The sequence below is a fragment of the Periplaneta americana genome, chromosome 4 (genome assembly GCF_040183065.1).
Source record: "Periplaneta americana isolate PAMFEO1 chromosome 4, P.americana_PAMFEO1_priV1, whole genome shotgun sequence".
Classification (NCBI taxonomy): Eukaryota; Metazoa; Arthropoda; class Insecta; order Blattodea; family Blattidae; genus Periplaneta; species Periplaneta americana.
Genome location: NC_091120.1, coordinates 128773387 through 128790095, shown reverse-complemented (window position 1 = coordinate 128790095; position 16709 = coordinate 128773387). Strand labels below are relative to the sequence as shown.

Genomic DNA, 16709 nt, shown 5'->3' with positions numbered 1-16709 from the left:
TAATACAGGCTGTGTGGAGATCGAGAGAAGAAAGCAGGGATCCTGGATAAATTAGCAAAAAATATGCGAGCTTTGTAGGCTATTTTGTTTAGCGGCTCTTTCCATTATGAGATTCAACTGATGGACACTTAATTTCACATTTCTCCTGAATTGTTAAGGTACTGAACTGAATAGACTGTAAATATTGTACATAATTAAATATTGTCGCACTTGTTATACTCACAACATTAAAGAAAAAGTATTTAAAACTGCGCGCTACTGACAAACTGCTGCAAATTTTGCAGCGCCTGGAAACTCTGGATTCATGGCCAGGGGCAGCAGGGGGGAGGGGTAAAACTAACGCCATGGATAAATATATAATCCATGCTAACGCGGAAAGCATCCGAGACGAGACTGGCAGCTCCATGAGAGGAAGTGGCTTCACCAATCCGTCCTTGTCTATCGTTTCGCTCTGGCAGCACCAGGGGAAGAAGCAACGAGTTAGAAAGAGAAAGATATAGAGTGGTCATTGCGCCGCCATGTTTGAAGAAAATTGAACGACCGTCGGTAATGAACTTATGCGCCCAAAACAAAGTGGGTGTGGTGATAACTGACATTAGAATCATCAGCTGTCTTAATTTCGTTTGCATAAATCAGTTAAACTGAAGTGGAAAAACCTAGTATTTCGTCAAATACGTGCTAGGAACTTAATCTAAACTTATGTACGCTAAATTTAAAACACTTGAGCTATTCCTAGAAGGAATGCTTAAAAGAATAACCTAAGCAAAATTGTCATGTAGTATGACAAGAAGTCCTAGCAAATATACTGAAGAAAATGTTAATATTCCTAGGTTCTTTTAAATGCGACCTGCAAGATTGCCTATAAAATGAACGAGTATGATTCGGATGATTTTATTAAATTGTTTTCCCAGTCTCTACACATTGCAGAACTATTTACTATACCATAAGATATAGAATGAAAGTAGGCCCTATCTGTAGTAAACAACCTTTACCTCCAAGCTTGTAACGTGGGTGAAACATGACAAAACACGCTTTCAGTTTTTTTGTTACAGTAAAGTATAATTATTATCGAAATGTGAACGTGAGGCCAACAGCCGGCTGGTCTGTCTGAGCCTTTCAAGGGCTGTGGCACCACAGATAATTATTAGTGTATAATTGAGCACCCACGTACAATAATGGGGTAAGTAGTTACGAAATATATTCATACTTACCCCATTAGTGCACGTGGGTGCTCAATTATGTTCTTTCATGTCCTTCCAGTCAAAATACTAACAACAATACGACCTACCCCAGAATTTTGCGTTATTTTGGATGCGAGTGACGAACTACAATTTTAATATTTGATTGCTATTACTAGGTTTGAAACGGAATTGTAGCGGTTTTATCCGTATTTAGTTTAACTTTATTACTAGTGAACCATTTATTTGATTAATCGTTTGTCTTCGAAATGGGCCTACTTCTTATAAGCTACAGCTCATCGTCTTCCTGTATAAGCAGTAAGGAGAAGGAGCAGAAATAAAGGATGCCGGTGTCGAAATACAGTTTTAATATTGTATTGCTATTTGTTTTTCACTGGGTCTGAAACGGAATTGTATTGGTTTTATCCGTATTTAGTTTAAGTACATTACCAGTGAACCATTTATTTTGTTTATGCCGGGCGTTGTTACACATTTATGCATGAAAAAAAATGCTGCTAATTAACAGAACTATGGACTTAACTTCATAAAATTTACATGAAATATGATATATCAGTTGTCTTTTTCCTTTTGACATTGCAGTTATATGCAGCACACACAACAGGCATGTTTTTTCTTCGTTTTTTTGTACTTCTTACCTCCGTTATACAACATTGTAAGCAGACGAATTTTTACAAAGGTGGGCGCTTAGCTCAGATCTGCCGTGTTTCGCGGTGGCAACGCAAAGAGCGCTGTACAGGACAACATGGCCACTCTATAGTCTTCTCTTTCTAACTCGTTGGGAAGAAGTGACTTCACTAACGACTGCGTGCTTGTCAATGAGAGCGAAGTTTAAAAAAAAATTCAAGCCGCTAAATAGAGACTGTATAATAAATATATTTCACAACATAAACGAGACAAGAGCCACAAATGTCTGGGGGTGCTGCAGCTCCGCAGCCCCCCTTCGAAAGCCGCCCCTGCCAGGAACAATAGACTGTGCCGGTATTATATCGCGTTGTCTGTGATGAGGCGATAGTAGCGATCCTAGTAGTTAGCAACTATAACTCGCGCAAGGAACTATTACCGAAAAGCAGTGGTGGCGTTAGTCTGTCTGTTTTGACGTGTGTATGTGGGCACGCCAAGGGGGCGAGAGGTGTGAGCCGATGGAAGTACTGTCTCTTCCAAGAAGATGAACAAATGAGGACATCGCTGTGGAAGTAAAGAACATAGTAAGAGAAAAATTCGTAACTAATTAAACGCGCAACATGTTTACGAATGAAATAATGATACCGTGTGGTACAAGACACGCATTCATATGCAATGGAACAAACTGAAGTAATGTAACTATCACAACGCAAGACTGATTCTATCGATGTCATTTCTCTTCCGACTGTACTCTTGAATATCATTAAAGCTATCTTGTGACCTTTCGTGTTGCCCGCTCTTCCTTATCGCATTGTTTCATTCGCATTCCTTCCGTCGGTATTCCCTGCTTGCGAGACCTATATCTATGGATGCATATTTCCTACTTATTGAGCTTCATGTCTGTATATACTACACTGTGGTATTACGAACGTCTCAGCAACCATAATAACAAACGTTACTATTGGGTACCATTTCTCTTTCATCTGCGTGCAGTGGATTTGCTCTTAACTATTGAAAGGATGTCGTTTATATCCAGTACACACAAACTAATTTATCACAGAATTATGTACATAAAATATAACCGCTTTACTAAACATATAATGCACGGCACCATTAAACCCACTGAAGTCCTATTAATTCCATATTATTTCGAATGATCGAGGGCTAAGTTTTGGACTCTGCTTCTGGCCATTTCTACGACACGCCTCTACAGGCCGGCGTGTATAAGAAAGAAACTTGCCACCGTGAGAGTTGTCAAGGTAGATAAATGTCAAGCTCACCTTTTTTCACGAACAAGCAAACATTCTGATGGGGTCAGAAAAAAGTTAATTTTTTTTCTTTCACCATGTTAATAATGTCAAAATAAGTACTTATACAAATTTTGGCCACTCGATCGCAATTACGAGGGCAGTAAAAAAATAAGTTCGCCAGGGGCCATTAACAGAAAGAAAACACAATTTCATTGGAAAAATTTATCGGAACAGAACAGCAATTATTGAGTTTTTTTTTCAACATATTCCCCACCGAAATTGAGACATTTGTCATATCATGAGATTGACAGAGAGGTGCAGACGGCTGTCAGACGCTGGTACCGATCCCAGGCGGCTGACTTCTTCGATACAAGGATACAAAAATTAATCCCATGGTATGACAAATGTCTCAATTCCAGTGAGGGATGTGGTGACAAAGAGCGCAACAATTGAAGACATTATTACAAAAACAACCCTTGTCAAAATTGCTATTTTTCAGGAGAACAATAAAAATAAACAGAACAACACGTGTCAGCTGTTTCCGTACAACTGGTTTTATCCTTGTGGTTATTGCACCTGACGTGTCATTTTTGGAGGCTATAGGCCTAAACATTTGAAATAGTAGCAAATGTGTCCTTAACTCATTTTCATTAAAAATGACTAGGGCTGTTTTTGTAATAATGTCTTCAATTGCTGTATCTGTTTCTTAACATGAAATTGTGTTTTTTTCTGTAAACAGTCTCAGAGAATATCACTTTCTGGACGGCCTCGTAATTGCGGTCGAGTGCCCAAAATATGTATACGTACTTCTTTTGACATTAATAACATGGTGGAAGAAAAAAAATTAACTTTTTAATCTGCCGCCATCAGAATGTTTGCTTGTAAGAGTAAGGCTCGAAGATATAACACCATCATTTTCCACATTTTTCGGCCAACCAATGTCATGGATGCAACAAATTAAATACTTATGGATCATCATAGACTCTCATCTCACCATTCGAAATCATATCCAATCCCTTCTTCGTAAGACCAACATACTGTTAGTTTGACTCTATTCGATTTTGACGGCCTTAACACCAGACAATTTGGAGGTAACACTTACATGTATAAAGCCCTCATTCGCTCTGTCATAACCAGACATCGAGATTTTGGACCCGATAGAATAAGTTTACTAAGTCCATACTATAGGCAGCTTTTTCACTTTGTTAGAGGGGGATGGGAGTCGGCAGAAGAAGAGGCATGTGTACATGAAACCCAGTTCAGTCCAGTCTGATGGTGCTGTACAGTGACGTTCCAAAAAAAAGCAACTAATTTATCAAACATTAAAGTAAAACGATTGTTAGAGGAAAAAATTCTATAGGACCAAAAAATTAATGTTTACATACATTAAAATAAAAAAAAACCTATAATGTGAAATTTTCAAAATAAATTAATATGCATTTCCTTTCGGCTTCTGTCATAAGCACAAGTGCAATACTTACTCAACATACATAATAATCCTACACAATATACACAACTTATGAAGTACAATACATGGTACTGTTACAATGTAGCCTACTGCAACACACATTCTGAAGGTCTCAAAACTAAATTTTCTTCGGTAGTCGGCAAGACAAAGTTTATATTGGGAGACGCTCCGCTCTACATCACATGATGTAATGGATTTATTTTATTTTAGTAGGTTATTTTACGACGCTTTATCAACATCTTAGGTTATTTAGCGTCTGAATGAGATGGAGATGATAATGCCAGTGAAATGAGTCTGCGGTCCAGCACCGAAAGTTACCCAGGATTTGTTCACATTGGGTTGAGGGGAAAACACAGGAAAAAACCTCAATCAGGTAACTTGCCCCGACCGGCAATCGAACTCGGGCCACCTGATTTCGCGGCCAGACGCGCTAACCGTTACTCCACAGGTGTGGATGATGTAATGGATGCAAAACAAAAAAACACTAAGTCATTGAAATCTATTTTCGCTAACCCAGCAGTGTCCGTAGACTTCTTCCCTACTAGCATGTCTTTTATGTCACAGAATATCGCATAATTATATTCTTAGACTAATCACATAGATGCACAGATCAAAACTAGACTACTAGCTATCTCCTGTCCTCTCTTCTGATAAAGTGAACTAAGTGTACGGGACTGTTTTTATTATCAGAACAGTACCAGTACCTAGTCCCTGAGTATGACTGAGTAAATAAAGCACATGGGACGACAGGTAAAGTAGATGTGATGTATCTTGTCTCACTGTGAAAAGAGAGAGAAAGGAGATATGTCTTACCTCGTCTGTATTGTTACGGTGATTGGGGCAATGGAGCGATGCCGTCCATACATCCAGTGGCGGAAGGGCCTGCTTCCATGAAAATAGAGATGTCGTCAGTCTCCTCACACTCATCTGTATCTGTACCTGTATCCGATTCTTCTAAATTTATTGCAAAACTGTCCAAGAGCTCATCCACGATACCATCTTTGCTCCTATAAAAATCTTCAATATACCGAACATGTTCACACGCACTACTCCAATTTTCAGGTGTTATTTTTTCCAACGCGGCTTCAAACAGTTCCTTAGTTTTTCTAATTTTGAAATCAGTGTTGTGTTTTGCTACGTCACTTTTTACTTGCGTCCATATCAATTCTATTGGATTAAAGTCACAATGATATGGTGGCAAACGGAGTACGGTGTGTCCATGTTGAACAGCAACTGTGTCGATTTCGTATGTTCTGAATCTGTCTTTTGATCTTTTAACAATATCATATAAAACTGGTTTAGTATAACACGGATCGTACGGAATGTTGTGATAGCGTAACCATGCTTGCATTTCTATTTTTTTAGTGGAAGAAACGGGAGCTTTATTTAGTTCAACTGAATGGTAAGATGCATTGTCCATTACTATCGCTGAATTCTGTGGTATATTAGGGAGGAGAGTATTAATAAATCAGTTCTTAATATTCCCGTCCATTTCTTCATGGTAGTCTCTTGTAGTTTTTGGATTTGAAACACAATAAACCATTAGGTACAAATCCAGTCTGCGATCCAGCGTGAAGTACGATAAATCGTTGGCCTTTGCCTATGGGGACTCGTAGTGTGATTCTAGGTCGCCCTCAGAATTTTCACACATCCATATTTTATCTTTAGTGTGATTTACGTTGATCCAGGTCTCGTCCAAATAGATAATGGGGCTGTTAGGAGATCGATATTCTCTTATTTTCCTCAAAAAATGAAATCTCTTTACTACAACATCACTCCTTTGCATTAGCATTTTCCGTCCTTGATTATTTTTGACGTAGCGAAATTTCATTTTCTTCAATATCTGTCGAAGAGTCCATTTGCTACCATCAAACAATGTCGCCTCTTTTAGAGCCTCCCTCATATTATCTAAACTTGGCAAAAACTTTGATTGATACAAATTGTAAATTGTACTGCGAATAGCAGAACCGATAAACGAATCTTTAACAGTTTTATTTGGTGTTCTGTTGGGTCTCTTCTTTCCTGGTGTTGACAAAACGTTTCCACTTTCTTCCGTCTGTTGTTTTTGATTTAAAATACGAGAAACTGTTCGCCTAGGTACACCAGTCGCAACCGCCGTTCTACCTAATACATTTGATACTGATATTGTTTCTCTTCCGTTTTTCAGTGCGTCTAATTCTTCAAAGGACTTATGCACCAAACATACGATTTCCCTAGCGTCTGACTGTAACGGTTTCCCTTGTTTGCCTACACCAGCTAGGAGCACCAAAATCAAAAGCACAAACAACACAAATAAATTAAAAGGGATGTAAAAATCACTTACAAGTTGATAACATTCTGTAGCACAAAATAAAATACTCAGTAACAAAATATCTCTCTTCGTACTGTGTAGTTCCGTCACTGAGCTTGTCTTTCAAGATACTGAGTTCCGGTAGCCTGCACAATAATAAGGTTTTGAAAGGAATACTGAGAATTTACAACCCTCCTATAATCTCCACCCTCATTTGAAGGGACTTGGTTTTATTGCTACTGAGACAAGTTAAACCTCACCAGGTATAGGTCGCTACCATCACTGCCCCCACCCACTACCGTCCTGCTTTCCAACTTGAAATCGCACTGTTTTCATCTATCGGGTCTAAAGTCTCTAAGCCTGGTCATAACCTAAGCCGCAACAGCATGGGGATTCGCGGCAGTGGCCCACATCAGTAAATGTCAAGTTATCCAGAATCAGGCGATTCGAATCCAGGGGCGGCTTTAGTAAAGTACTGTAACCTTAAAGCACACATCGGAGATTAGACAGCTGATGGACGAAAGTGACGACCAAGTAGGACCCAGTCAGGAATCTGCTGAGCCAAGTGGAGCAGTAGACCGAGTAGGAAATTGCAGTAACATATGGTCTAGCCTACATGAGTCAGCGAGAAGAAGACGATAAGAAGCAGAACCAAGAGGGCTTTACGGAAGGTCAAGAGAAGGTGCAGTTAGCGTTCAGAGAAGACGTCAGGATGCGGAAAGTATGATGGGTGAAGAGATTGTGATTTCGTCACCACAAGGCAGTATTTTATCGTTGACGGGTAGATTTAAAAGGGCCAAAAAGTTACAATCTTAGAAGTTGGTGCTTGAGCGTTAAGAAATAAATAAAAGGTCTGAATGGAATTACAACAGGAAGTTTGGTGATTTAATGTCGTAAATCATGTTCAGTGTGATGAAAGTGTGTTTAGGGGATCATAGATATAGAGATCAGTTAGGAAGTTATAAAACTGAAAAAAGATGTTGGGAAATTAAAAAGTGGCTAGTTAATAAATATAGTAACCGATTGAAGTTTATTGTAAAGAAGTAAATCTTAGAAAGTGATGTAGTGAAGTTTATGAAAGATGAGCTTAGTGATAGTATTTACAATTTTCTATAGTTTTTTTTTTTTTTTTTTTTTCTGAGTGTTGATTGTGGTTAAGAAATTAATGATCAAACTAAAGTGAACTAGATACTCATGTCAAGATTTAATAAGATTATTATAATGATGTGTATTAGGTAGAAATGAGATCCCAATGAGTATAGCCGTGTTAAGTGTTACGAGTTAGATGTAATGTAGAAAGACGGAATTATATATAAATTTAGTTAGCAAGATTAGAATTCTGAAAGGAACGTAAGTGTGGAACGAACAGATGGTGGACATTTAAGATCAATAAGAAGAAATTGACTGTTTGCAGTTAAGTTAATAGCGAGAGTAGATGAGTTATTAGTTTAACAGGCTGTCGGGATTGCTAATAGAAAGAAATAGAAAGTTATGGTGAAACCCGTATACATAAGTTGTGATACACCATAACTAATATGACAAATACCTATCTATCTATAGTAAGGTAACCATATTCTTCAGAATCGAAGCTGGGACCAAATACGTAATTACTCGTACAACCCTCGGTAATTTTGCCTATCAGGTAGAAATAGGCTATTATTCTACGCGCGCGCGGCCATAACTGCTTCTTGCTTCCTTCACGCTTCTGCACTTGCAGGAACATCGACTTATGAGCAGAGGTAAGAAGTTCGTACCAAAACTGTTAAGTTGTATGACGTATATCTACCGAATGAACTGTAGTGACGCAGCTTTCAACGTCAACAAACCAGCAAAACATGTTCAGCCGGGTGATAATTAAACTTACCTTTGTGCCAATAATCCATGGCCTTAGAATCAGAAACAAAATGGACAATTAACATTGTGTAAAGAAATAATACTTGGCAGTTATATTCTTCGTAATTTTCAATATAAAATATTCTACCCATACATATAAGAATAATAAACAAAATACATAATAATATGTATCTAGTCTTGTAACAATTAATAATAATTTACATTTTCAGTTTATCAAAAATATACTTTTCTATGTTCAGAAAAATAATGTGTACCCTGAAAACAGTGAAAAACAGCTTTATGAATCTAATAGTGTATTTCTTATATGGTACATCATATTACACCCATAATTCTTTTGAATAACGCTTTTCATGTTTTGCTTTAATGACTATTGGGACTTCTGCGGATTGGTACCGGTATATATATTTGAACAACATTATTCTTCACATCTCTATATTTCTGGACTTCAGCAGAGTGACTGCTGCAGGAAATTGTTTGAAGGGATATTGAAACATACCAACATCATACATGAATCTACGACTATTCGTCCCGGAAACAACGCATAGTGACATTCTGTGGATCTGTGTAGAGTCGTGAATAGTTTGAAGAATATTGTTAATTTATATTCATAGTTTAGATTCTGAACAAAGTGAGCTTTTCTGTTATTACTGTATTATTTACGTAATGTGAATATAATTACATGATTCTAAAAAGTAAACTCATCTGTTATTAAATAATTATGCAAACAGGAGTATGCAACACGTTTATTTTTTCCCCGATTATTCTTCGTTAAATGTTGACATCTCGTGCTGCTATGCATTCAGTTGCGTTACAGTTCAAGTTCAACATTGGAATTACGATACGAACTTCCTTGCTGCCATTACAATAAAAACGAAAAATTTTCTTAAAACAATTATGCATTTAATATTATATACCACATACAATATACACTACTAGATTCACAAAATACTTGTTCACCTGATAAAAGTAATAAATACTATATCATATTTCAGATTTGCTCCAGTAACGTCTTGTGACGTAGAACGAATATTTTCAGAGTACAAATATTGTTTTTTTCTGAACCTAAAAGGAGTATTTCTTTGGTAAAATGAAAATGTTCATTGTTATTTGTTATAGAGAAGCTTTGTATGTTATTTTTATATGTATGGGTAAATTAGTTTAGATTGGGATTTACGAACTTTATAATTACAAATTATTGTTTCTTTTACATTATTTTCTTGTTCTAAGGCTGAGGATGATTGGAGCACATGTTTGGTTACCACTCGGCTGTACATGTTAGTCATTCTGCTTCACTGACACCGAGACACGCTCTATTACTTTACTCAGTAGAGATGTAGTTCAACCTCATACAACTTAACAGTTTTGGTACCAACTTCCCAGCCCTAATGATAACTGAAAATTTATATTTTGTCTTCTTCCATTCGTTATTTTAATGTGTAAATGTGGAGTCAATCTCCTATCTTTGTAAGCACATTTTGTTTCATACGTCCAACTTCAAAACGGGTTCTCTTTTAATTCCATATGAGCCATCTTACACAAAATTAATATGTAACACACACGCGCGCGCGCATGCACTTTTGATTAAACTAACACTCAACAACGCAGCACATTCACAGGACACCAATATAGTGCAACGTATTATTGTGAATGTGAGGCTACCCGCGTTTCGTACCGAGATGTAGCGAATCGACACCCCCTCCCGGTCCCCACAAGTTTGCGAGTCAAGGTCGTAGTCATACCTTTAGAGGTTTCTGCCACATGTCTCGCACTGAACTCTCCACCCTGAAATGACTACGAACAGTGAACTAAATATATGGAAGGATCGGAGTGAAACTAAGTGTTACGATACATCGTTATTACGAACTTACTAGGTCTACTATTACTAGATATAACTCAAATATTTTGAATAAGCTAAGCATCAAAAGCCTCTTAGGAGCTTTTCCAATGTCATAAACAGTCATACTAATTGTCTTCGGTAATTATACCAGTAGGTACACTGCTGTGGAGTAACGGTTAGCCTTTCTGACCATGAAACTAACGGGCCCGGGTTCAAATTCTGGTTGGGATAAGTTGCCTGGTTGGTTTTTTTTTCCCAAGTTTTCCCTCAACTACTTGAAAGGGAATTTCTGGGTAATTTTCGGCGTTGGACCTCGGACTCATTTCGCCTTCATTAGCATCATTCCATAATCATCTTCAATAGTTACAGGTTGACCAAGAGGACATGGTGGACGTGATTCCAGGATCCACCTACAGATGGCATCTGTCTGCGGGAGCTGCACATATCCCAGAGAAGCTGTAGGGCTTCAATTTGTGGACTGCAGCAGACAGGGAGAGTGTAGCTCCCTCGGTAGATGGTGCCTTGATCGACGACGGCATATCCTCTGGTTAAGGATGCAGCAGATTCATGCATGTGAATTGCGAAAAGATACCATCGATCTGAAGAGGCTGCAGAGGAACATCACAGGGAGGCGGAGAGGCGTTCCTGTTCACGCGGACTCCGTGGCAGAATCGATAAGATGGCACCAAACAGTGAATGACGTGCTTGATGAGCAGTCCTAAGGATTTCAAAATCATCTTCACTATAAGAAGGTTGCACAATAAGCCTAAGGCTGCAGTGCTTCTCTACGAGCCCTCCTCTGAAGGAAAAAATCTATACCAGCTACTAAGGTTCACTACACACAGCTTATATAGTTTATATTATTGCAATTATTACAAAGAGTCTCGCCTGCTGAATCGCAGATGCATTCGGGCGTGGGTTTGGTTCTCGCTTGGGTTGATTACCTGGTTGGGTTTTTTTCCAAGGTTTTCTCCAACCGCAAGTAATCTATGGGCAATTATCGGCCTCATGTCGCCAAAATATCATCTCGCTATCACTAATTCCATCGATGCTAAATAACCTAGCAGTTGATAGAGCGTTGTTAAATAACTAAGTAAAAAAAAAGTGTCTCAAGCGCTCTGCCTTGCAATGAACATCATCCCATGCAAAGTTAATGTCCCTTCGAAGCTCCATAATTATGTTATAAGCAGATTCAGATTTTACCCATTTGCTTTTCTTCTGAGTCTAAAACACAGATGTTAAGTACTTCATCGTTTTAGATAATTTGGGGTCTATTTACACCAGTTTCAAGTTGTCTAAAATTGTCTATTTTGGGGAAGTGCCAATTTTGCTCACACATGTCTGCTTTCCGTTTAAAATGCAGTTTTCATGTTTTATTTATTTTTCTTATTTTAGCAAATCTACTCTACACATTTCAACACCATAATTGGACAGATACATTTTCTCGGGCAAACGACTGATTTTGTCACTTTTTGCCAATCTCTACTTCTCTTCCCCAGTATCCACCATATTCTGAACCAGGCAACGCATCGGCGCAATGTAGTCCAAATTTAAGAGGCCAATGAAGAGGAGAGAAACTCAGATTTGGGCACAAGTCAAAGAAATTGCTGAATTTCTCTCGGGAAATCCAACTGCTGCGATGCCTTCAGGTTTGTCATTATTACAGCTGGCATCCTTCAAATACTCATTGCCAACTCACAACATGTGAAGTGAAAGAACTTCCTCTCAATTAAGAAAAATAATATTTACAAACACGTTAGATTGCGTGTTATTCTTCTGATTGTATTTTTTTCTTCTAGTTGGTTATTTTACCACGCTTTATCAACTGCTATGGTTATCTTGCATCTGAATAAGATGAAGGTGATAATGCCGGCGAAATGAGTCCAGTCCAGCGCCAAAAGTTACGCAGCATTTACTTTTAACGGGTTAAGGAAAAACCCCGGAAAATACCTCAACCAGGTAACTTGTCCCAACTAGGATTCGAACTCGGGTCCGCTTATTTCATGGTGACATGTCAACCGTTACTCAACAGCGGTGGACCTGATTGTGTTAGTAATGTATTTCGATTTAGGAGCAGTTGTGTTGACATTACACTGGGTGTTGTTCTGATTGCGTCCGTGAAGTGAAGTTTTTAGATTTAGGACTGGTTGTGTTGATGTTAGATTATGTGTTATTCTTCTGATTGTATTAGTGAAGTGTTCCGATTAGCTTCTCACATGGCACCACAAAAATTTACATTAGAGCAAATGATTTTCATGGTAAAGTCTTATCTCAGAAAGATTGATGGCAGAAAGGTAAAAGACGATTTTCAAGAAAATTTCCTAATATTACCGTTCCACATAGCAACAGAAGCAAAAGACTACTTTTAATCTAAATTTAAACAAAATCAGAACAATAACACGCAATCTAACGTCAATACGACCACTCCTACATAGAGACTGAACGTGCGGGAGACAGTTTGCCGCGTATCGCATGGCCTTCGTGGCGGTGGCAAGCCACCCGGTCGACCTACATTATGTAAAGCACAAGCGAACACTCAGTAGTCATATTTAAGCTAGATGAGAGCATAATATTTTACATGCCAGTAAATTGCTCGTATTTCTTAATCTCTTCTAAGATTTGAATTCATTTACTTACAATGTTTATTGCAATGATAGTTCATTGTCGACTGTGTCTTTGTAATATGCATGGAATTGAAGTACCCTATGTTTCCCTATGTTCAATATTTTGTTCCCATTTTTGCCTATATTCAATATTTTTTGTTTATTTTAATTGTTTCTTGTGCCTAGTAATAAATTCTCAGCCTAATTATAACAAGGAACAGATGCAATGAAATTTCGCCACCTTCCTTACTTACTTACAAATGGCCTTTTAAGGAACACGGAGCTTCATTGCCACCCTCACGTAAGCGCGTCATCGGTCCCTATCCTGAGCAAGATTAATACAGTCTCTATCATCATATCCCACCTCCCTCAAATCCATGTTTATATTATCCTCCCATCTACGTCTCGGCCTCCCCAAAGTCTTTTTCCCTACGGCCTCAGAACTAACACTCTATATGCATTTCTGGATTCACCCATATGTGCTACATGCCCTGCCCATCTCAAACGTCTGGATTTAATATTCCCAATTATGTCAGGTGAAGAATACAATGCGTTCATTTCTGCGTTGTGTAACTTTCTCCATTCTCCTGTAACCTAATCCCACTTAGCCCCAAATATTTTCCTAAGCACCTTATTCTCGAACACCCTTTGCCTCTGTTCCTCTCTCAAAGTGAGAGTCCAAGTTTCACAGCCATACAGAAGAACTGGTAATATAACTGTTTTATAAATTCTAACTTTCAGATTTTTTGAGAGCAGACTGGATGACAAAAGCTTCTCAACCGAATAATAATAGGCGTTTCCCATATTTATTCTGCGTTTAATTTCCTCCCGTGTGTCATTTATATTTGTTACTGTTGCTCCAAGATATTTCAACATTTCCACCTTTTCAAAGGATAAATTTCCAATTTTTATATTTCCATTTCGTACAATGTTCTGGTCACGAGACATAATCATATACTTTGTCTTTTCGGGATTTACTTCCATCTATTTCTTTACTTGCTTCAAGTAAAATTCCGTGTTTTCCCTAATCGTTTGTGTGGATTTTCTCCTAACATATTAACGTCATCAGCATAGACAAGCAGCTGATGTAACCCGTTCAATTCCAAAGTCTCTCTGTTATCTTGGACTTCCCTAATGACATATTCTAGAGCACTCTCGCCACATTTTATTTTAAATTTATTATAATTTTGAAATTGGCAGAAACGAAATCATTAATTTTATTAGGTACAATACACTATACAACTCACCACATGAACCCATTCTTGCTTTCCACCGCCCCCTGGAAGATTGAACTTGTAAGGCGAGATATCATGTATTGATGTCAGGTGACCATGGTATGCACTGTAAAAGAATAAAGCAACTTGTGTAGCAAGAGAAGCAATTAATGTAGTCAATTAGGAGACACTATCGAAAAATTTCGGAAGTGTACTGATTTCTCAGCGACCTCGAGAGATACGGCTTGTTTACACTAGGTGTCACTAGCTATATGCTTTGTGAACAACGAGCTAGAAATAAGAATATAGAGTGGCGATCGCGCCGCCATCTTTGAAACTTTTAAACCTATGTCCGCCATGTTTTAACTGGTCAACAAGTGGGCGTGGTTCCTATAGAATAATACGGAAAGTGACTGTATAGAACATGTTGCACCTTATAAATCTTATTTTATATCGCATTAACCCATATAGTCCATTTTACTGACATTTATTTATTTTAACAGTAGTCAGGAAACCCATGCAGCAACAGTTTATTCCATACATCTTTCGTTAACATCGAAGCTTAAAGATGTGGGTACAAGTGGGCGTGGTTCCTATAGGATGAGGCTGAAAGGACTGTTTAGAATGTTGCGTCTTGTGAATCTTATTTTATATTGTAAGAACTCATAGATCCCATTTTCACCAGTGGGAAGGAAACCCACGCAACATTTTATTATATACATCTTACATTCCTATTGAAGCTTTAAGATGTAGAACAAGTACAGAAGTGGGCGTGGTTCCTATAGTGTGAGTGTTTGGAAGTGAAGTGAGCTGCGGCCGTGGGTGACGCTACCATTTTATTACCCAATACAAAGCGTCGCAAAGATCATATACAAAATCAAAGATATTAATACATAAAGTCAACGATATTAATACAATGTTCAATCTTCCACATCCTCCCCACCCTGGTCGACCTCAAGGGGGATGACCAGCTGCACGAGGCGTACGATTCGGTGTCCATCTGGTGTGCGCAGCATCAGCGTCCTTACGTTGCCATCTCGTCCTGGTCGCAGTTCCTCGATGACAGCCTTTTCCCACATGTGGCGGCGACGGACGTCTTCCTGGAGCAGGACTAAGTCTCCTACTCGTAGTTTTACTACCTTCCCTTTAGTCTGTCGGACATGGTGATAGTTTCTCAGCTCTAGAATGTATTCCTTTCTCCATCTTTTCAAAAAGTCTCCTCTAGCTTGTTGTAGGAGTTGGAATTCCCTTTTTAAGCTTCCATGAAGAAGTGGTTCAGGTCCGATAGGAATGTTGTTTGATAGTCGTCCGTTATGCAGGAAATTAGAGGGTGTCAAGGAAGCTGACTCTTCATTTTGTAGTAAAGGACGTGAATTTATGGCTGCTTCTACACTAGCCAGAATGGTGTTCAGGGTTTCTTGATCTACTTGTCTGCGTCCTAATACTTTTCTAATGCAGCGCTTAACTGTGCTAACCATACGCTCCCACCATCCTCCCCATCAAGCAGCACGTGGAACGATGAACTTCCAGTGTACACCGTTAATGGCGAAGTATTGTAACGTTTTGTCTGCCAGAAAGATAGTTGACAGTTCTCTGAGCTCCTTATTGGCTGAGAGGAAGGTAGGTGAATTGTCTGAATGCACAGTGTGTGGGAGACCTCTACGACTGACATATCTTTGAAATGCAAGGAGGAATTTGTCTACTGACATGTCAGAAGTAAGTTCAAGATGAATGGCTCGAGTAATGGCGCAAGTGAGTAATAACACATAGACTTTCTGAATAGTAGAGCCTTGCTTCGTATATAGTGGACCAGCAAAATCCAATCTAGTGACTGAAAATGGTGATGAGCACTGGACGCGGTCTGTGGGTAGTGGTGCTTCAGGAGCTTGCCCATATCGGTTGTTCACAAGTTTGCAAGGTAAGCAAGATCGTAGAATCTTCTTTATTGCCTGTCGCGCTCGAATGATCCAAAATCGTTCTCTAATGTCAGAGAGCACGGTTCGTAATTCTTGATTATGCAACTTGACATGAGTGTGTCGGATCAGTAGAAGTGAGAAATGATGGTTACCGTTGAGTGTAAGTGGGTGTTTTTCATTGAATGATGCATCAGTGATCTGAAGTCTGCCTCTCAGACGGATGAGGTTGTCCTGTAGGAATGGTTGAAAACTGGCTATCTTGGAACATTTCGGAAGAGGTGAGTTCTTGCTTAAGGCTTCATACTCTGCGGAGAAACATTCTCGCTAAGCAATACGGATCAAATAACTGGTACTGCTATCAAGTTCAGAAGCTGTTAGTTCGCCGTAACGTTTATCTCTTCCGTGTATGTTATTGAGAAAACGAAGTATCCAACCCATTACGCGTAGAAGTTTTGTG

The 16709-nt window shown here is 38.7% G+C and overlaps 1 protein-coding gene across 2 annotated transcripts in view; it reads right to left on the bottom strand.

Annotated features, from left to right (window-relative positions):
* The window catches only part of LOC138698192 (5-phosphohydroxy-L-lysine phospho-lyase), a 167427-nt gene that overhangs the window by 36281 nt on the left and 114437 nt on the right, over positions 1-16709 (bottom strand). For both annotated transcript variants that reach the window (XM_069823954.1, XM_069823955.1), the window contains exon 4: positions 14370-14463. In XM_069823954.1, the coding sequence (XP_069680055.1) occupies positions 14370-14463 (94 nt within the window). The remainder of the gene's footprint in view (positions 1-14369; positions 14464-16709) is intronic.